Source organism: Lineus longissimus, chromosome 14 (genome assembly GCF_910592395.1).
Source record: "Lineus longissimus chromosome 14, tnLinLong1.2, whole genome shotgun sequence".
NCBI classification, from domain to species: Eukaryota; Metazoa; Nemertea; class Pilidiophora; order Heteronemertea; family Lineidae; genus Lineus; species Lineus longissimus.
In genome coordinates, this window is record NC_088321.1 from 16,329,253 (window position 1) to 16,351,169 (window position 21,917).

The 21,917-nt window shown below is 42.9% G+C and overlaps 2 protein-coding genes across 3 annotated transcripts in view; one reads left to right on the top strand and one right to left on the bottom strand.

Moving 5' to 3' along the window:
• Nucleotides 1-716: 716 nt before the first annotated feature.
• LOC135498906 (lysophosphatidic acid phosphatase type 6-like) lies at nucleotides 717-5,868 on the bottom strand. Its single transcript, XM_064789423.1, has 10 exons — nucleotides 5,204-5,868; nucleotides 4,748-4,882; nucleotides 4,185-4,315; nucleotides 3,853-3,944; nucleotides 3,480-3,703; nucleotides 3,002-3,087; nucleotides 2,305-2,403; nucleotides 1,619-1,796; nucleotides 1,278-1,410; nucleotides 717-957 (listed from the first exon to the last, which is right to left on the bottom strand). Exons 1-10 carry the CDS (start codon nucleotides 5,510-5,512, stop codon nucleotides 866-868), a joined length of 1,479 nt encoding a protein of 492 aa, XP_064645493.1. The 5' UTR covers nucleotides 5,513-5,868; the 3' UTR covers nucleotides 717-865.
• Nucleotides 5,869-6,580: 712 nt separating this feature from the next.
• LOC135499050 (adenomatous polyposis coli protein-like) overlaps nucleotides 6,581-21,917 on the top strand; it is a 62,899-nt gene continuing 47,562 nt past the window's right edge. For both annotated transcript variants that reach the window (XM_064789687.1, XM_064789689.1), the window contains exons 1-2: nucleotides 6,581-6,706; nucleotides 17,424-17,485. The gene's annotated coding sequence lies outside the window, so the exon portion shown is untranslated. The remainder of the gene's footprint in view (nucleotides 6,707-17,423; nucleotides 17,486-21,917) is intronic.

Sequence of the window (21,917 nt, forward strand, 5' to 3'; positions counted from 1 at the left end):
TTTACAATTGGCCAAGTGATAAGCCTGGTAATCTGGCCGTCGTGTAGAAATTTCCTGCGAATTTGAGGTCCAGTGTGTATTGGCATGATTGTTATGCAAATTGTAGGATGGTGAATCCTCTGTACTCTGCAAATTGCTGTTCGAGAGAAATGAATTTGTAATTTGTCTTTGCTTTCTGATTTGTCTTCTATTTTACTGTGTTCATGTTCAGACTTCAGCAGAGGACAACTCTGGTCGGTTGTGAAAATTTATGATCTGGTCGTGTATTGTCTCGAGTCTGTAGCATTCAATTCTTCAGGGCTGCCACCGGTTCATTTAAGACCGTTCTTAGTTTTGGCCCAATGAAAATGTGACCCGCCATGACGGAACAATTCGCATCTCCCTCCGAGCTCGACAGGTTGAGACGGACTGGTTGTTCATTTCACTGTTGTCTGTCTTTTGTGACATCGGAGTACAGCAGTTTCTTCTATTTTGTCCTGGTGTCATTTTAGGCTCATCTTCTGTGCGACATGTGACCCACTTTGTCGTGGTGGACCTATATTTGCTTGCCGGCCCAAATCGAGGCACACAACACTCATCAACGTCGGGCAATCCTTAATCAAGGCACACAACACTCTTCAACCACTGGCTGGAATGACTATAAAACAATGAACAATGTATTCATGTCTTAAAACGTTTTATTCTATAAATGAATATCATATATAAACATTATTATTATGTTATCTGATGAATCACAGTGTATTTCAATCACATTAATATTTTGATTATACCACAAAAGCACACAACCTGATTATAAATGAATACTGAGTTGATTGGAACAGTCCTATATCACTAATTGACGTGCGGGATGAGCTGAGCACCATGTTTATATCGATGCAGGAATTGGTTTTCCTTCCTTCGCAGGCAGAGTCAACAGTTGGCCCGCTATTTTCCTCTCCCCAGGTACAACACAGCGACCTAAAAGACGAATGTCTTTTTAAACCAGGGGCATGTGAATTGTTACATTGTAATCACCGATGGGTCACACTAAAAGCAGCATGGAGTCGAAAAGTACTGACAATAGTCATCTCTCACATTGACAAGTTGTTCATTTCACTGTTGTCTGCCTTTTGTGAAATCTGAGCTCATGGATTTCTTCCATTATCTCCTGGTATCATACAGACTCATCTGTGCGACATGCAGTCTGCAAAAGGTCACATTTGTCATTCATATCCATGCCTGATTCTAGATTGTGTTTAACTGATTCCATTTTATGAGCTTGTCCTCTTTAAACCCACCTTTCAAACTGGAGGGTATTTTTCCATCACATAAACATCGATACTGCGGAATTGTCAGCGTAAGATGTGAGAGTTCTTGTTTGAATTGTTCGTAGCGGCAGATGGCAGCCTCGCAATTTGGGAGAGTGATCTCCTGAAAATATAAAGAAGGATGAAGTCCAGAGTAGTATTTCAACTGCCTGGCCTTTGCCACGGCACCTAGACCTGGCCCCGGCCACGGCGCCGAGACTGAGCCAGTACCATGATCATAAGATGAGAGAATTCTTGATCAAACATGCTACTAATCTGCCATGTTGACAGAGATTATGATGACACGTATTCAATATATTTCTGACCCTTACCTTGTCCCCATGCAGTATCCTAACCCAATGGGCACCAGATTTATCCTCGTACAATTCAAAGTTGATATTCTCACCGTAACCCGGCCAGTGGCTGTCGTCAATGGTGATCACTTTTAATGAAAGCAGCATCGGCAATAACGTCAAGTCATGAACACCGAACAGGTGCATCTTGGCTGTGCTGAAAGACAAACGAACACTTGTTAATTCAACTGCTCCAAGTCTCGTCCAACAGACCCTTGTTCATACACTGTGTTGTGAAGAGCCTGGTAATACAGTTCCTTGAAAGCCACGTTGCTTCATCCAGAAATACAATCCTGGGTTTCCCTGGGATCAACCTGGGGCTCTTTAGTGTGGTAGCCAGCAGTGTTCAGCACAAAGCTAAAAGGCCCCCACTGTGACTGTGACTTGGCCTTGGGGGGCCTAGCCTTAGAGACCAACACCAGTTTCCCTTGTGTCACTCTGGGGGGGGGTGCAGGTTGTTTCATTTGCAGACAGTGTCCTGTTCAAATCACAAGACTGATCTTAAAGGAGATGTGGCTTGAGACAGTGTCCTGTTCAAATCACAAGACTGATCTTAAAGGAGATGTGGCTTGAGATATTGTGATGGGCTGCCATAGGTTTCTTTTTGAGGGTTAATAGACCAAGTCATCCAAATATAAATTGACTGAGGAATGATCTTCACTTACTTATCCTGATGACAGGATGCACTGTCCATGTTTTCAAAGATCATGTTGTAAATTGGACCAACAGTCATCAACAAACACTTGTCGTTATCATCGTTCTTCCTGCAATTAGAACAGGAAGGAGTAATAATGATATTTCAGAAAACACCTGAAATCCAAAGGGTGAACTTGGTCTTCATCATCATCATCATCATCATCATGTCCCGCAGTCATGCGGCCATTGGGGCGACCCTAAGCTATTGACGATGCGACACCACATGGTTCTGTCCTCGACGAGGCGGGTCAGGTCACTGTCCTTCCAGTCCAGTGCGTCATGTCGACCATCCAATATTCTTTGGAAGGCCACATCAACGGCTTCCCTCCGCTGTGCCCTTGGTCTTCAGGCATGCCAGTGTTCCCTGGGTGTTCAGGTGTGCCAGTCTTCCCTTGGTCTTCAGGTGTGCCAGTGTTCCCTTGGTCTTCAGGTGTGCCAGTGTTCCCTGGGTGTTCAGGTGTGCCAGTGTTCCCTTGGTCTTCAGGTGATGAATACACAGAGATGTGCTGTTCCAGGTCTTGGTTGTTTATGATTTAAATCTATTCCTCGTACAAGCAGGAATAACCTTGATCCACTGTGAGTGAGGAGAGACCCCTAGCGGTGCTTTCCTGTAACTGATCTACCTGGACCCTAGTCTCTCTTTAATTTGCTAAAGAAATGGCTTACCACTGTAATCTGAACATCTTTCTCCCCATCTCTATGATCATGGGGACGAGGTCCTTTACGGTGTCTGGCATCGGAAAACCATGTGCCTGTTAACATGAAGAAATACATCAGAACCTCTCTGGCCCGACTCCTCCGCTATCAGGACACCCTCTATACCAAGGACACTGATTTTGATCCAAAATCAGTCCTTCTATTTACTTTGACCCCTATAATCAGGAAACCTCTACAATCTTAAGTATAGACTGTGGAACCTCCTTCAGCAGACAACTCTCTTATACAGACCCCTCTCAATCAAGAACACTGTGTTTTGTCCCAATTTGGTGGTTTCCACTCAATCTAACCTTTCTACTCAGGACACCTCTCTATTAAGGACAATACCTTTCAGTCCCGAGGTGTCTTTCATGCATTGTAGAATCAGTGAGTGTCAATTTCTGTTTTCTGTGCCCACAGCCCTGTACTTTGTTAATCACTGCCCTACCTTTCTACAGTTAAACTCATCCATCAGACCTCTCAGGATATGATGATGAGCTGTATCCAAGCCTAATCTCTTCATAACCTCTTCCCGGAGTGCCCGTTCGCCTTTCAGAGAAGGTAATTTGAAGACGTTGCCTTTCACCATCTCGTTGATGACCTGGCATGCGTTTATATTCGGAATATAGAGGAATTCATCACTGTCTTTGGCAACCATGATATCTGGTACGACTGGAAATAAAATCACAGGTTTACTTTTACCAGCCTTTTGGCCATCAGCTCTTCAAACCCCTGCTCTAGCAATCTTAAAGGATGACACCAATTGTTTAAGACGAATAACATGAAATATTCATGACCAAACAGAAGCAAGGACTACTCACCTTCGTTCTCCTCCAAAGATTCTCGCCCAAACAAGCCGGCGAGGACACACTTGGTTGATTCTATTGTCCTCATTAGATTTGTTGATCTGGCACTGTAACAAAATGAGCAGTAAAAGGGGATTTCGAACGACCAGCGCTTCAGCCTACTTTTAATATTTTCTCCGGCCGTGGCAGGATATATTCTAGGATGAAGAGTCCTACAGTCGGTTGAAGGACAAAGAAAGTCTATGATTGTACCTGGTGATACTGGGAGCGACCAGTAAAGGTTTATTTCGCCGACACACTGAATGTGACACTTCCTTGTTTTGGTTAAGGAGAACGAATGGACTCACTGGATAGATTCTTTTTGATAGATTTCCGGCACTAGTTTCCTCTCCTCCATGTACCTTCTCCTGATCTCAAGCCCTAGCTGATGTAACTGCCTGTGACCCAGATCGGTGAGCTGGCCTCCATGGATGCCACCCTAGAAAATGGAAACAACCACTGCACACAAGCTATTAAACCTTGAATCATTATCGCAAGACGCAGCAATTTTAACTGCTTAGATCGTGTAGTGCGTATTACTGCAGTTTGAGAAATGATTCAAACTACAATCACAACATATGAATGTACACTTGAAGGTATTGTACAGCAAAATCCAAAAGCCTGGACAAGGAAAGTGTACCATGTCTGTAGGCAATACCTGGGGGTCTACAGGAGACATTTGTGCGTCACTCTCAGAGATCGCTTGGGGTCATAGGATGGGAGGACCATTGACCTCCTTTGAAAACAACTGGGTCAGCTACATGCTCCTCCCCTGGCACTGGGACAAGGCCAATCTAAAGTTCAGGAAGATGTATAGCTTCACACACCGAGAGAAAACCTCTGGAGGCAACATGCGTCCACACCCTCTCACCTTAAAAACAAAACTTCTCAGTATTGTCTCCACGTGTCCATACTCTGCACAGGGCGTTCCGTCCAAATACTTCCGATTATATTTGATCTGGGTTGAAGGGACTCCACATTGTAACACATCCTTATCCCATGTCACCTGTCGATGGAATCAGACAACATTATTGTCAATATTTGATTTTATTTGAGAAATTAAGATTATCATTTAAAGGGGTACGCCGTTCGTCATTACTTGTGGTCAAGTTAAATAGAAATCCACTAATACACAATGCAATAGTGCAGTTATTGTGAAGGCAAATTTGTTTAACTTGGTATTCATGTTGAAATTTGTATTTAGTATGTATTTTCGCAATTGAACATTTAAAAATTCAATTACAAATTCAAAATTGTCCACGACAGCGTAGGCCTTTAAATTTCATGAGGCATCGGTGTTAATTTCAGTACAGAGACCTAGGCCTACCTGTTCTATAATAGGCCATTGCCGCACGGGTGTCCTCGCCCCGTGTCGGAAGAAAATTTGCACATGTTTCAATGTCAGATCCTCCATAGGTGGCGCCACTGAATATTTTCTGTCGGTCGGCGTTTTTTTTAATCGTGGAATGGAATCAATCAATTCTTGTCGAAATTCGTGAATTGGTGACAGTTGACCAGAGCCCTCGGAGGCGAAAACGACAACATTTTTGCCCCACCAATTTGCCAGTAGAGGTGCTGTGCATATCGCTGCGGTTATGATCACTTTTGACTTGTTATAGTGCAAGAAAGACGACATTTTTGTAAAATACTAATTGAGAAATAAACAATGAGTGTAGACTTTCTTTCCTGGTCGTGATCAGATGTCCAAATACAATGTGCATGAGTGAAGCAAGGACAATTTACATTCATTGGTGCTGCCATCTGTCCTTAATTAGCTGAACTAAAAATCTGTCTGCTAACTCCGTCATTCCTTTTCATCTAAAATTTACGACTTTTCTCCCTGTAGTTAGTTGATTTTATGTAGGATTGACCTCTTTATCTTTCATATGTAGCATAAGTGTCATATCTTAACGCGATTTGACAAGGAATGGGCTGATTTTGCAAAGATTGTTGTCTAATTTAATTGGAAAATGTCAGCCAATCAGAAACCAGGTTGTCCTCGTCAACCGAAAGTGGGCCAATCGGTATCCGGTCGTTTCGCTCCCTAACCTTTTCGCCCCAGTAGTTTCGCTCCACCTCAACTGAACACTGTAGCATCGCGACTCACTTGTACGTGTTGTTTTTTTTCACATGCATTGTTCTTGTGGTGTAAGGAAAAGTAGGCCAATACATGTAATAGTGTCTAAAAACAATATTCAGTTATTGGAATAACACTTTTCCATTACTGTTAGCTTAATATTGCCCTATCGCCCTTTTCATGAATCGATTTTGAGCATTATGTTTACAACGTAGTTATTATAACACGAAATATGAGTCTAAAATGCCAAATACTTGCAATTATACGACCATCACTGAAATCTTAGTGTGCTAATTACTCGCAATAAGCTAGTTGATTGCGCCCCTAAAAACCAACCACCACCACCAGACCTGATAATACAGCATATGCTGTCACAACCAGACCTGATGGACAGGAGATGCTGGCACAACCTGGTGAGATTGCAGATGCTGGCACAAACAGACCTGATGAGATTGCAGACCTGCCAAAGATCACACAGCAGATGACCGAACGATTCCTTCTTTGTAGATTTGACAACACTAGAAAGCAAATCTACTTTGACTTGTACTTCTCAATCCCCACCAAAAAGTCCCAGGGGCGAAACGACTGGGGCGAAAACGGCAGGGAGCGAAACAACCGCAATGGCAGAATGCTGACTATCCGTAAACTTTTCGTTTCTAAATTACTGGAATTTCGCCCCTTGTTTTCCGAATTTTTACGATCGGACAAAATCAGACGATAGTGATTTCGTTTATCTCTAAGGACATTCTATTGGTAAGTCATTGGGAGGCGTTGATTTGTGTAAAACTTAACTTGAAGTTAGACTTTTGCAACAATCACAATGAATGACTATGTAGAGACTAGAGTATACCTCCTTTAGCGGGCACCTCTCTATTGAGGACAACCTCTCTATTGGAGACAACCTCTCTATTGAGGACAACCTCTCCATTAAGGACACTGGTATTTATCCCAAATAGGCTGTTTCCATTCAACTTGGCATCTCGTATCAGGAAACCTCTCTATTAAGGTCAGTCTCGAGGGTGAACTTAATAGAGAGGTTCTGCTGTATTTCACTCTACATGCATGGAACATGTCAATGTGTGATGTGTTGAATGACAATTACAGTAGAACCTCTCTATTAAGGACCTTGGGACTGACAAGTGCTGTCCTTAATAGAGAGGTGCCCTGATTAGAGAGGTGAAATTGAATGGAAACAACCAATTTGGGATCAAAACTAGTGTCCTTAATAGAGAGGTTGTCCTTAATAGAGAGGTTGTCCCTAATAGAGAGGTTGTCCTTAATAGAGAGGTTGTCCTTAATAGAGAGGTTGTCCTTAATAGAGAGGTTGTCCTTCATAGAGAGGTTGTCCTCATAGAGAGGTTGTCTTTAATGGAGAGGTTGTCCTTCATGGAGAGGTTGTCCTTCATGGAGAGGTTGTCCTTCATGGAGAGGTTGTCCTTCATAGAGAGGTTGTCCTTCATAGAGAGGTTGTCCTTCATAGAGAGGTTGTCCTTCATAGAGAGGTTGTCCTTCATAGAGAGGTTGTCCTTCATAGAGAGGTTGTCCTTCATAGAGAGGTTGTCCTTCATAGAGAGGTTGTCCTTCATAGAGAGGTTGTCCTTCATAGAGAGGTTGTCCTTCATAGAGAGGTTGTCCTTCATAGAGAGGTTGTCCATGGACAGGTTGTCCTTCATGGAGAGGTTGTCCTTCATGGAGAGGTTGTCCTTCATGGAGAGGTTGTCCTTCATAGAGAGGTTGTCCTTCATGGAGAGGTTGTCCTTCATGGAGAGGTTGTCCTTCATGGAGAGGTTGTCCTTCATAGAGAGGTTGTCCTTCATAGAGAGGTTGTCCTTCATAGAGAGGTTGTCCATGGACAGGTTGTCCTTCATAGAGAGGTTGTCCTTCATAGAGAGGTTGTCCTTCATAGAGAGGTTGTCCTTCATAGAGAGGTTGTCCTTAATGGAGAGGTTGTCCTTCATAGAGAGGTTGTCCTTCATAGAGAGGTTGTCCTTCATAGAGAGGTTGTCCTTCATAGAGAGGTTGTCCTTCATAGAGAGGTTGTCCTTCATAGAGAGGTTGTCCTTCATGGAGAGGTTGTCCTTCATGGAGAGGTTGTCCTTAATGGAGAGGTTGTCCTTCATAGAGAGGTTGTCCTTCATAGAGAGGTTGTCCTTCATAGAGAGGTTGTCCTTCATAGAGAGGTTGTCCTTCATAGAGAGGTTGTCCTTCATAGAGAGGTTGTCCTTCATGGAGAGGTTGTCCATGGACAGGTTGTCCTTCATAGAGAGGTTGTCCTTCATAGAGAGGTTGTCCTTCATAGAGAGGTTGTCCTTCATAGAGAGGTTGTCCTTCATAGAGAGGTTGTCCTTCATAGAGAGGTTGTCCTTCATAGAGAGGTTGTCCTTCATAGAGAGGTTGTCCTTCATAGAGAGGTTGTCCTTCATAGAGAGGTTGTCCTTCATAGAGAGGTTGTCCTTCATAGAGAGGTTGTCCATGGACAGGTTGTCCTTCATAGAGAGGTTGTCCTTCATAGAGAGGTTGTCATTAATGGAGAGGTGTCCGCTAAGAGGGGTTCTACTGTATAGTCAGTGTCAGGTCCTTTGCTTATTGGGGGGGGGGGGGGGGTATGAGTCCCTAACGTCTTCAGAATGTTTCTTAAAGGGGTATGCCATTCATATTGGGCCTTTTGGGAAGGGATGAACCCCAAGAGCACGGGCTGAAGGAAACATCAGCCATAAGCCTCTGTGACCCTTTTAACCCGTGGATAGATAATGATATGAATAAATTACCCTCCGTTGAAACAGCTAATCCTTTAAGATCTAAACAGCCTCATTTTGATATTAAAACTTGTTGCATGGTAAGGCCACACCAATCACACATGTGATAGCGGGCCTTCCAGCAGAGCTGTCTTTCTCTTGGTAGAGTTGCTTATACAGTAGAACCTCTCTATTAAGGACATCCTTATGGCTGACAAGCGCTGTCCTTACTAGAGAGGTGTCCTAATAACAATCAATTTGGCACCAGAATCACAGTCCCCAGTAGGGAGAGTGTCCTGTTTATAGAGGTGTCCACTAAGGGGGGTTCTACTTTATTGTTGACTGAGGGATTGTTACAGCCACCATCACTCATTGATTGATAGCCAATAGAATTCATTCGTCCATCTGATTTTTAAATCGTCTTTTTAGGCTTGATAATCTCAGATCATATGATGAAAATAATCTGGGTATCTATCCAGAATAAGACGTCATCGTCCAATGAAATCAAATGTAGCTCTGACGTTTTCAACATAATATTTGATGGATGGCATAAACATTCATTGAACATCAATCAAAGCCAGCTGTCCTTCCAGGAATTACCTAATCTCTTGTTTAGCTGAATGAGCACATTAGTGTACAGAAGAACCTCTCTATTAAGGACACCCTCGGGACTGACAAGTGCTGTCCTTACTAGAGAGGTGTCCTGATTAGAGAGGTTTACCAATTTGGGACCGAAACTACTGTCCTTAATAGGGAGGTTGTCCTTAATAGAGAGGTGTCCGCTAAGGGAGGTTCCACTGTAATTGTGAACCGATCCTGTGGCACCAATTTCTTTTTGCCGAGTTTGAATTTGTCTGACTCTTGAATAAGAGTTAATAAGGCATACATTTAAAGGTTAATGTTTCACCAATCATCGCTAGGGTTAAGTGTCTTACTCGAGGATTTTAGGGCGGTGTATCCCAGAGTCAAACCCATGGCCTATTGCTTATGGGCCTGGCTCTCTAACCACTTTGCCACTGTTTAGAAAGCATTTAGAGCGATGAAAGTTAGTAGATTTTAGAAGAACACCAGTCAGATCTTGTTAACTGAGCTTGCCTCTCACCCCCTCGTCAAAATAGATCGAACCAATGGCAGTATGATTCATAATATAGACTGATCAATAAGACAATATAGGCTAGCATACGTCTAGCACCGATAGCGCCAATATGACTGCCAGTAACCTGTGAGGTTAGCAGTGCGGGAATATCAATACACTTACTATGTAATAAGGGAGAGTATTGGTGTACTACAGGGTGTACCAAAAAATGTGTTCTTGCGAAAAATTACAGGCTTGTCCTTTAAATTCTCCATCACCTGTCGCACTCAACTAGCTTTAGAAGAGCTCATTTCCAGTCCACTTGATGGGGCTGGCGTCAGGATGTGGAAGTCACTCGATGTGGAGATAAAGACACATCATCAGACAGGAGTCGACTTGTAAAAGTTTTTAAGAAAGTTGGTATAATAAAGTGTCACCACAGTCCAGTTTGAAATTATCTTGACCCCTCAGGTTTGTGCATCTTATCAACCCTAGCTACATTTAAATAGGGTATCGACCATGAGTTTCAGGATGATTTTGAAAGGACCAACCAACTCATTAAACCCCAGCTTTTTGCACCAAACTGCTGGGGGCGGCGGCCAGGTCCCCCTTAGGCGGCGGCCAGGTCCCCTTAGGCAGCCTGGCAGTTTTCTGGTGCCTTCTCGGTCACTTTAGTGCTCCAACTGGCTGGTTATAGTCGTTAGAAAGTCCTCCATCGTTGACAGCCTTTGTCCTCGCTCTCTGGACGATAAAGTAGCTATCGCTACATTCACAACTTATTCCGCTTTGTGTATTTTTCAAGGTGCCAACATCTGACGATAAAAAACACCACTCCTACATTATTACATCAAATCACAAAAACGAATATCATGGTTTCGAAGTATAATACGTTACCATGGAAACTCTTGAGAATTGAAATGAATTTTCCAATACACAGGTATTGTGAGGTAGTGTTTGTTAGAGTTTTGGCTTTGGTTGAGTAGGTTGAACTTTACAATGACATTGTGGAATTTGTTGAGAAAATCCATAAAAGTGTTGAGTTAGTTTCAACAGGTTCTCATACAAGTTAAACTTGATAAATAATGGATGGTTTTTCGTTGGAGTGTATTTGATACTGATGAAGAATAGAGAGGTTTTAAATAAACATGATGAATGTCACGGAAATTCGAAATGATCTACTCTCAATGGGGAATTGATGTTCCTCCTCAAATATGCTGCACCTACAATTATTGTAGCGTTAAAAGTTGAAGTGAACTTCATCAGAAATGTATCAGTTTCACTTGGAACTTGAAGCATATTTGAGGATGAATGTGTTTTGATAAATGTCAGGTAAGTTGCATTTGAAGACAGAAGAGGAGGAAGGAAAGAACGTGGACAACCTGTCAGCCAGCGGAAGACAGCTCTCTCTGCTGTCAGTGTTGAGATTGACACCGAACAATCTCCGTTGTTTGGCCTCTTCACTCTGCGATCTTTCGGTTCCTTTGGCCCTCTGTGGATTCCTTGATGCTTCTACCTAAACCCTTTTGCCGTATTTTAACCCCTTCATTCAGTGGCCGATGGACCGCATTATTTGATATATCTGGCCGCAGCACTCCACTTTCTCCCCTGTGACTAGCCCAAACCAATTCTGGATTTCGGAATGACCACAGACACTGGTATGAAGCAACTGGTACCAAGTCCATCACCTCACCAGACCAATCATTTTTCCTCCACCCCCTGCGACCACAGTAGACTCACCCACTCCTCTGACAGTTGCATTCGACTACCATACTTGTCCTCACTCGCTAATGAGACGAACTTGTTGTCAAATTTGGATTAATTTGTCGAAATATTACCAGTATATGTGTTTTGCCGACTATTTCAGCAGCTTCGTCTTTAAACTTTGATTAGAAGACGCTTTCATTTGGATATCGGACGATTGAGAATAAAGAAAAGTTTGTAAATAATCGAGATCGTTGGCGATTTGTGATATTAGGGATTCGTTATCAAACTTTGGAATCATTTGTGGAATTATTATAAGTTACTGCCGATTTTGTCCATAATTGAGGATTTCGTTTCTAGGTTTATCGAGGTAAGTGGATTTCAACTTTTAACACTTTTGTAATTCATGAATTTGAAGATTGAGAAGAAAAAAGTTTTGAACGTTTTAAATTTTGGTATGATTTGTAGAATTATCTAAAACAAACGGTCATTGTATTGAGAAAGTGAATGGTTTCGTTCCCCTGCTGCCGATCTATTCTAACTGAACATAGTGGCACAGAACCAGGACTTCCTCCACTGCAAGTCTCGGGTTGTCCTCACAACTTGGTGAAAAAAGATCTGCAGATTCTTCCCTTGAGGGGCTGAGAATGATGTCTTTGATCTGCTGGTCTGGGCTAATTAAGCCTGGATAGCTCTCCAGGCAGACTGGTCCAGTAATTAGCATTAACCCTGCCTCGTCAAGATGGTTTGTTCTGTTTTTGCTCCGTCAGAAGCTTCGCTTAGAAATATAATTAGCTACTGGCTTCACTTAGACAATTGGTCAAGCCGAGACAAGTTTGTAGCCGTTTTGGAAACTTGGCTGTTAATTTTCTCTCTGGTACCAGTGGCTAATTCCTCGTCAATGTATCAGGTTTATTTTTTGGTCTCGGAGGAGCAGACTGTCACTAGCTCATTGGCGTGAAAGTTCTTCCTAGCACTGAATATGTCTCCCTCAATTGTCGTCCGGTCTGTCGATTGGCTTGTGTTGTTTTTACACCTTCCTCATTTCTACTATGACAAACGCAATCCTCTTAGTAAGGACAGTGTCTTTTCGTTGTGACATTGTCTCTGAAAAATGTCTTTATCAATTAGAGCCAGGATATTGTTTCCTAGTCTACAGATGGCTATGGCTGTCCGATCGCGATGTCTCTTGTGAGATATGTGTACAATGATATTGGCATATGTATCATGACTGTTGTATAAAAGAGAAAGTACCGACTTCTAGATGATTCTGTGTGACCTTTGGATGTGGAGTCTGACCAGAAACCTTATTCAGTCCAGCATCTGTGTCGACCCTTAAGACAATCCATGATCGAACCCCACAGGAGTCAAGTGATGGCTGGAATGTTTTTTCGATTCCCTGGAAACTCTGGCTGGAAACACGATTGTCTTGTTATGATCATTTTATTTAGGACAGAGGTATCAGATTTGAGGTGCGATAGCTAAACTCGTTTGACAATTCCATGTGCGTCAACTAACACGACAAATCCCAACGCGGGGATTATTTTAATAAATGCATTGGAAAACGATCAGTGAATCTGCTGCAGTTGCAGATAACACCTCTTGCCTGGGTTGATGGCTGCCTCGAGGCATGGACTTTTTCGATGGTGATTTGCAAGTAGAAATGGTGGCATTTTGCCAGGTCTTTGGGACAATTCACACAATTCCTTTTAGTTTCGGAAACACAGCTGAGACAGAGAGGTTTATGCCCTGAGGTTTATGACATCTCATCTTGAACAGTGAGGTCCATTCATTTGGCTATCCTAGTATAAGACAGTCATCAATGTTACCCAAGCTATAGACATCTACTCCACCACATTATGGCTGTCTGGATGGCACCTGCCATCTCTGAGGTCATTGGTTTGACTCCCGATCAGAGCGTGTCTTTATGTGATAGTGGGGGCGAATCTTGGAGAGCGTAGGTTTCATCTGGGGTCACCATTTCCTCCTACCTACATGACAATCGCCCAATATCACTTTTAAAGAGCTAATGATGTCCTAATTGATGCTCGGCTGTTAACTCAATATATCAACCAACTAACCAAGTGGAGTCGAGGAAGATTAGCTACATCAGAAAGAGAGGGTTAAGCAACTAACCAAGCGGAGTCGAGAAAGAGAGGGTTAAGCAAATGGATCTTTAAGTTGGTCGCTCAATTCCTGAGCAGTTATGTCCATTAACGTCGCTAAGCTAGCCGGCGCAGTAAAGACGAAGTCGTGACAGATGCTCTACCATAAAGACCTACTTCTCTAAAGTAGCAAGCTTTGGAAGCCGTCCAAGGAATGCTGGCGAGAGGCCATTATTTGGATTATCACATCTCTATAATTCGTGGCGTTGGGGACGTACTGCCATGATACTGCAGAGTGAGTCTGTCAAGAGATGTTATCGTGAGGATCGCCCACCAATGTTGTCTTCAGCATTCGCACAAAGCTGATGTAGGGTCACTGTTACCTCTGCTGAATATGATGGTGGTGGTGATGGTGGTGGTGGTGGTGGTTGTGGTGGTGGTGGTGATGGTGGTGATGGTGGTGGTGGTGGTGGTGGTGGTGGTGGTGGTGGTGGTGGTGAGAATGTCGCATTGGTTGAATAAAGCCAAAAATATCATATTGAAGAAGACAGTTTCAACTACCCGCTGCAGCATCAACCTAATTGCTAGTGTCACAACTTTCGTCAAGCGTGACTCATAATTGCACAGAATCGCAAACTCATTACCAAATCCTATTTGGGTGATAAAACCTGATTAATTCATCCCGTTATAATTGATAACGATTCTTCTCCTATTTAGATGACGAAAAACAAACACATTAGCGAGATGATGCTATAATTGAAATGGCAGATCTGATGAATAATCATGGCTGTTTTGAAAATATCATAACACTTTAATGACGTAACAAAAGTATCGTGTTTAGTAACATGAAGAGATGTGATGGGGAGGCTTGTCTTATGAACCAATCGCTGTCCTCGAGTGGCTTCCGAGCATGATCAGAATTGCAGATTCCCGGAACTCTCATTGCATTCTACCCGGCGATGTACCATAAAGCTTACTTATAGCTTCACTTGAGTCAATCAGTGAGCCGGTCCGAGTTTGTAGCAATGGAGTAGGAAATATGGACACTTGTGACCTAAGTAAGAAAGTTGAGTAATGTGTTAATGGAATACACGTAACGAGTTAGCCGCCTTTCTGGAGCTGTTTGCTAACTTGTTATGGGCTGAGGCTGTCTGTAACAGCGCTAATGATCCTCCACGCAATACACCCTTACTCAAGAGAAACATTTTTATTTCTTGCGTATGCGTGTTGACTGATTGCTTGTCTGGGGGGAGTGGACAGAAGATGAATCGCTATCTTCATCCGTCCTGCGTATGCCGTTTCAGCACTTGGCTGTGTCTTGACTGACTGTTTTGATTGCGTCAAGCTGGTATGTAAAAAACCGCGCCTTGTCCAAAAAAAGAAATCGAAGACAAACTTTTTTCTCCGTACCGAGACCAAGCAAAAATACTGTGTTTACTTTCAATTAGAGAGAAATCGATTTCTTCGGTTCATCACGTAACTCAATAGACACCACGTAACAAGTGAGTTAGCCCGTGAGTGAGGCTGTATCTACTGGTAAATGACAGACCAGACTGGATCAGCCTCTTTGAAATGGAACCAAGACCAGCCAAAAGTACATGTTTACAAATCAACATGGCAGAACCGATCCTTGGGTTCAACACGTAACTCAATAGACACCATGTAACAATTGAGTTGGACAAGGTATCATTTCTGATAACAACGGGTCACGATAGTTCCCAGCTGACCGCTGCCTAGCCATGAATCAATCAGCCATACCCACAGACAGTGATTCTAACAAGATGTGACAGACTCTTACAAATTGCCAATATCTCCTCAATAACAGATGTCATGTTCCCACTGGGGACCATGATTCACGACCCGAGGACTAATAGGGAGCTGGACACAGAGCTGAGAGGTCCATCGATCGGTCAATTAAGTTCTGTGACGCTGAAGTGTTCTGTTGTTGTCGAATGCCAGCTTTCTGGGGGACGTATGATTCTACCAACGAAGACAATTTTGATTCGTATTATTACAGTTGTTACAAATCATCAGACATCAGTCCAACTGAGGACCTATGATTTGTGTCCCACTGGCTGAGTGGGAGCTGGACACGACAAGGACACGAGGCCCTTTGATCAACCCTGAACTTGTTGCTGCGGATTGCTAGTTTTTCATCTGCCATGACAGCTCACCAACTACGACCGACTAACCCATCTTGTCACGTCTGGTGATAGCGCAGTTATGACCTGCCAATATTTCCAACAGACGTTTAAGTTCATTTCCACAAATGCTTCAAAGATGGCTGGACCATCATTGGCACTGAAGAGGAGCAATATCGATATGCCACATAAAATAGTTCTCTTGAAGCTCCTCTGGGTATTGAGTCAGTCCTGTGCAGGGAAAGATGACCATCTGTTGGAGTTCACGAAATAAAGTGGTCTAATTTCGTTAGCATCACGAAGAGTGATGGGTCATCATTGAAGAGGGGAACATTGATTAGCCACATTGCGGCACTCTTTAGATTCCTCGGGGACTTGAATCATTCGGCACTTGTGGGAATTATACCATCTGTTAGCTGGCAGTTCGTCTCATTGGACGGGTTGGCCAGTCTTCTCTAGCGAGTGATTCCTCTAAATGCTGGTTAAACGCTTGCAGCCACCAAGCCAGAAATGCTCCGAAGGACTTGATGACTTCATTTATGGAAGACATAAGAACCAATTATTGTCTCCATCCCGAGTGGGAAAGAGAAGTAAGAAACCCACATTGATCAGTTTTGACCGAGACATAGGAACAGAGAGATTACGGTCCATCTTGTCATTACCCTTCAACTTCAAAAGAAATATGACCACGAAGAACATTAGGGATATGACGGATATAGCGTTGTAAATGGACTGTGAAAAAGGTAGTTAGTCTCCGATGCTGTATTGAGATGCTGTTAAGAAGAGAGCTGGGGGACTATCATTAGGTCACTCGATCTGTCATTGAGGACATGTCAAGGTTGAAGAGGACGTTTGTCTTCCCGCAGACTAGCATTTTGTTTTATCCACCGATGGGCCGTCTTAAGGCTTAGGATTTAGTCATTCAGAGGACGCACGTCCCAGTTGGAGCCAACAGGTATTTGAACCTACAAGCTCCGACTGAATTCCCTCATAATGGTAGCATGTGCACACCATCAGTAGCGGCCATCACATCTTCTTCAGGACACTACATCACGCTGAATGATTCATTTTATTTGATCAGGTCGATTGTTGCGCTCAGCTTTATTACATTATTAATAGTCAATATGTGTATTTGTGAGGCTGACGTGTAATACAGCCTTATTATGGAATGGATCGTGAGGCTGTATAAAGGACGGCCTTATAGCACTAGCTGTTAGTCGTTTTATCAGACTCTTTACAATTAATTTAGAGAAAAAATCACAGCTACCATTGGATGCAGGTAGTCACCTGGTCGCAGATGTTCTCTCTGCAATAAAAAGATGACGCGACAACAAGTGCAAGGTGTATTAATGCGAGAAATCACATAAAAACGTGCGATTGTTGCTGTAGAGTCGGCCAGGATACTCAACACAAAAGCACCACAGCACAAATTGTGTCAAAAGCTTGATCTGTCTGTGAAAAAGTAAACTTCTCGGTCAACCGGGTGCATTATCTTTTGTGGTTTACCTCAGAAGGATTTGATTGACGTGCAGTCTGGTGGCATTCTTACAATCTATATCAAGCTGGTTGCATTCCTCTTTATATAAAAAATGAGAGTTTTGGCCAATTATTCCACGGCCACAGGTGTGTGTTCTACACGAGAGTTCAACATTTTCTAAGAATGAATTTGCCCTGACCTGTCCGCTGATCCTTGTTTTTTCTCTGTCATTGCAGGTATCTCCGTACAGTATGTGACCCTTACTTCCATTCTCTATAGGAACTAGCTCACATAAAAGGTGAGTTACATCAATGGATTCATATCTCCTCTAAGTGCAGATTGAACGATGATCAAGAAGGCGCGGCTGCAGCAAGCTCTACTTCTCCAAGACTTTCTGTCAAATGTGTGATGAATTGATCCAGCTTATCTCCTTCGGGAGCTGATCGGAAATTCAGCTTGAATAAACTGGTGAAATTAAACTCCCATTATGGTATCGAAGACCTGTTAAAACGCAAAGTCGCATCATTTTGCAATAAAGATTAAAAGTTTCAAACCGATAAGCGTGGAGTTATTTCCCTGGGAGATTATTGGCGACAATGGTTGCATTGTTGGGTATTGTGAACTCGAGCGGTGAGGAGAGAGAAAAGAATGCAGGTTTATCTGCTGTATTTTGATAAGAAAGTGATGAAATTAATACAGGAATTATAGTGGATAGTATAGTAGTTTATCCGAATATGTCAGAATATGTCCAAGGAGATAAATATCGCTGAGGATCATGGACTTGATTGACCACCAGCGGGGTGGGATCAACTCCTCATCTACGTTTTGACTCGATATGTCAAAGTGAGATCAAATCAGGGCCATCTGTCAAGTTTATCTTCTCCAGTGATATGTTGAGCTAGTGAGTGGGCAGTTGAGTTTGCTGGTTTATTTTGGATTCTATGATGGCTGAATCAGATATTGATCCTTGCCATTTGATGGACTGAGCTGATTTTGTTCTCTGATGGTTCCGTCAGTGTGTTATTGGTATGATAGTACTGACCTACTCAGCTATTGGGCATTTAATCCATCAGAACTGATTGAGCAGGCCAAGGCGCTCTTCATATCTGACCAGTTAGGTTTCAATGATGGCCAAATCTGATGGTGATCTTTGCAGTTTGATGGGCTGAGCTTAGCTGATCAATCTGATTGTTCCATGATGTGAGATAGATATGATAGTACCCCAGCCTACTTAGGCTATTGCGTCCATTTCATCAGAAGGTTGGATTAAATCCACAGCTTTTAGGATTTGACTACATCATGGGATTTACCTAACAAAAACAGAGGTGACACAGAACAAGCTTCGATGACCATATAAACAATGGGGTCGGTTTCACAATACCATGGTTCTACAGGTTGAGTTGTATGCCAAATGCACAGGACACCATGAGGCCAAATGCACAGGACACCATGAGGCCAAATGCACAGGACACCATGAGGCCAAATGCACAGCACACCATGAGGCCAAATGCACAGGACACCATGAGGCCAAATGCACAGGACACCATCAGGCCAAATGCACAGGACACCATCAGGCCAAATGCACAGGACACCATGAGGCCAAATGCACAGCACACCATGAGGCCAAATGCACAGGACACCATGAGGCCAAATGCACAGGACACCATGAGGCCAAATGCACAGGACACCATCAGGCCAAATGCACAGGACACCATCAGGCCAAATGCACAGGACACCATCAGGCCAAATGCACAGGACACCATCAGGCCAAATGCACAGGACACCATCAGGCCAAATGCACAGGACACCATCAGGCCAAATGCACAGCCATTGGAGTGGAGGCCCAGCTCAGTGACATCATGGGATTAGCCAAACAAACAAAGGTGACAAATACCACAAGGTTCACTGACCATATCAAGTATGGTCAGTTTCAAGACAATCACTGACAATGGTGACAAGGGGTTAATGCAAGCCCACTCTTACAGTATGTGCTAAGCCTGGAATATGGATGCTAGAAACGTGGAACTTAATCCTCAGTAGTTAGCGCAATGCACCCATGTCAATGACATCCACTGACGGTTCTGAATTGTATTGGACCACTAATTACTGCTGCCACCTGAAGTCCCTTGTCTTCTGTTATTTGGTGGTTTAATCGACCATGTCAGGCTCAAACCCTCACCAGCAGCTTCTCACCACAATTATTCCAGGGCACAGTAGCTCAGTTGACATTTGAGATGAACGCCAGTTAGCTCAGCTTAGCATTGTCGCCTTCAAATTTCATTTACAATAGTAGTATTACTGCTAATACTGATTGAGCTACCCAAGCCCAGACCATGGTATTCTTAAATGTGATCTTAACATCATAATTAATGATAAACCTGACCGCCATATTCTTGTGCGATCCTGGCATACTCTCGCTGTCGGTTGAAGGTGCCCTTACTGAATGTCATGGAAGCTTTGGGTATCAATTATATTATAATAGCATATTGCCATGTGCTCTTCCATTATGTGGTAGTCACCCCCTGAATTTGGGTGATTCTGATAAATTGTGATGGATTTTCAGACAATATTGAAGAAATTAGGCTTTGCTTTGTTGGTATCAGTGATAAAGACACAAACAAATAATCTCTGGCTGTCTTTCTGTGAGTCAAACATTCAAACATGCCACCCTTGACCTGATGAGCAGGAGGGGTGCAACCACTGATCAGAACAGCCAGGATTCTAATCTATTCCCAATGTATCAACTCTGAGGATTAATGATCCATTTATTCATCAAATCAATGAATATGACAGCTACAATAAGAAACGGAAGTTTATTGGCGAGCAAAATTCGATAGATATTGGCGATTCTGATCGATGATGAGCGAGAGTGGTCTGGTATTAAACATGATGAAGACTTGTCACATGTGGTGTTGGTGTCGTGCACCGTAGGCTTGGGGTGCAAGAGTTACCATGTCTGAAGACTTGTCACATGTGGTGTTAGTGTCGTGCACCGTAGGCTTGGGGTGCAAGAGGTTGACGGTTCTGATATGAAATGACCTGATATGGGAGTTCACTGGCAGGTGAAACTCAGCACGTAATTGTGGACATCTGCTTGATATTGACGATTTTCATCCATTATTAGCTGTAAGTATCAAGTTAATGGCTAGTCTTCAGGCCAAATGTCATGAAAAATGTCCCATGAATTTTGGGGTGAGTCAATACGCAGTTGCTATCATGAACCTTCACCAGCAACAGTGTAGTTGTAGTGGGCCAACTGATAGTTTCTAGTCACTACGCTCTTTAGGGGTGAGTTGACCCAAGTCAATATGCTTTTGCAATCATGAAGTTACACTAGCAAAAGGTGCAGTTGTAAAGTGGGCCAACTAATAGTTTTGTCAGAAAGGAACCAAGTTGGGCAACAAAAGTGGTAAATTGACATATCACGTTCATATCATGTTCTAACACCATCAGGTTCCAACAAAAAGTCTTCACCAGTCTTAGTATCTCTCCTGGTGGTCTTGTTATCAACAGTTTGGAGGCAAAAACAACCTCTGCACTACACAGGACTGTTATCACTTTTTACATTTACAAGGTTTTTTTCTTGATGAAAGTAGGCAAGCTCTTTGATGTGGTTCTTGCTCTGTATGCCATCAACCCATCTGATAAACCTGCCCTATCACCCCTCGTCCATTACTTTCAACATCATCCAAAGTCTCGAGGTCAGAATGATACGACTGGGAAGATATTTGTCAAAGTCAAAGTCTAGCTCAGGGTAGTTTGATCCTTGGAATTATTAACATCTTGTGGAAATATGAGACAAGCTTTAACAGAGTCCAGACATTGTTCATTGAAATTTTATCGTTTACGAAATTGAGAAGACTTATGAAATCGGAGTCACTATTTTATGTGCCATCACAACATACTGCTATGGTTGGTGATACTGCCAACAACTCCCATATACATGTACTGCTAATATCTGGATGGTTGATACCATGGGCTAAATGGCGTTAAGAGGTCATATTGTCAGGATCCTATGTAAGTTAATTGTTGTGGTTGATGAGTAAATGGGACCAAATATTGTCAATTTGTCTGACATATGCTGGTGGTGTATCACTTGCCAACCTCTTTCACTTTTGTGTGTGGGTTGCTCTGCTTGTGATTTGGAGGGGTTTTTCCATCCTCCAACGCAGTGGCCGCCATTGCATCTAAGATTTGGATGGGTTTTTCATGTTGACGACGAACACTCCGCATCAAAAGCACAAAAGAAATTAGTAACCTCTCTGCAAATTGGAAATCCTGGTTAAGGAATTACGTTAAGGTCAAAGTTATTTATCATGAAAATTGGGAACAGATCGTATGAACTCGCTCAGGAAAACAGGTAGTTCGTCAGTAATTGGTTGCTGAAAGACCTACTCTGAGGGACAACCACCGCCGTTCCACTCCTGCTGAGAGCCAATAACGGTAAAGTAAGCATGGCCTCTGCACTCTTCCGCCAACTGGTAATGATATATTTTTCTGAACGGTAGGCTCTGTTCCAAAAACATTGATCAACTCACTCAAAACACTAAAGTTGTAGAAAGTATTTGTGTTCTGTGACTGCCAATACATTTACAGTAGAACCTCTCTGCTAAGGACAAGTGCTGTCCTTACTAGAGAGGTGACCTGATTAGTAAGTTCATATTGAATAGAGACAATCAATTTGGGACCTAGTGTCCTCAATAGAGAGGGTGTCCTTACTAGAGAGGTTC

Coding starts and splice junctions, on each gene's coding strand:
- LOC135498906 (XM_064789423.1), bottom strand. CDS start 5,512: ATGTCGTCTTTCTTGCACTATAACAAGTCAAAAGTGATCATAACCGCA. Junction 4,316..4,747: donor TGAGAAGTTTTGTTTTTAAG/GTGAGAGGGTGT, acceptor TCCATTTTCTAG/GGTGGCATCCATGGAGGCCA. Junction 958..1,277: donor AATACCCTCCAGTTTGAAAG/GTGGGTTTAAAG, acceptor TTCGTCTTTTAG/GTCGCTGTGTTGTACCTGGG.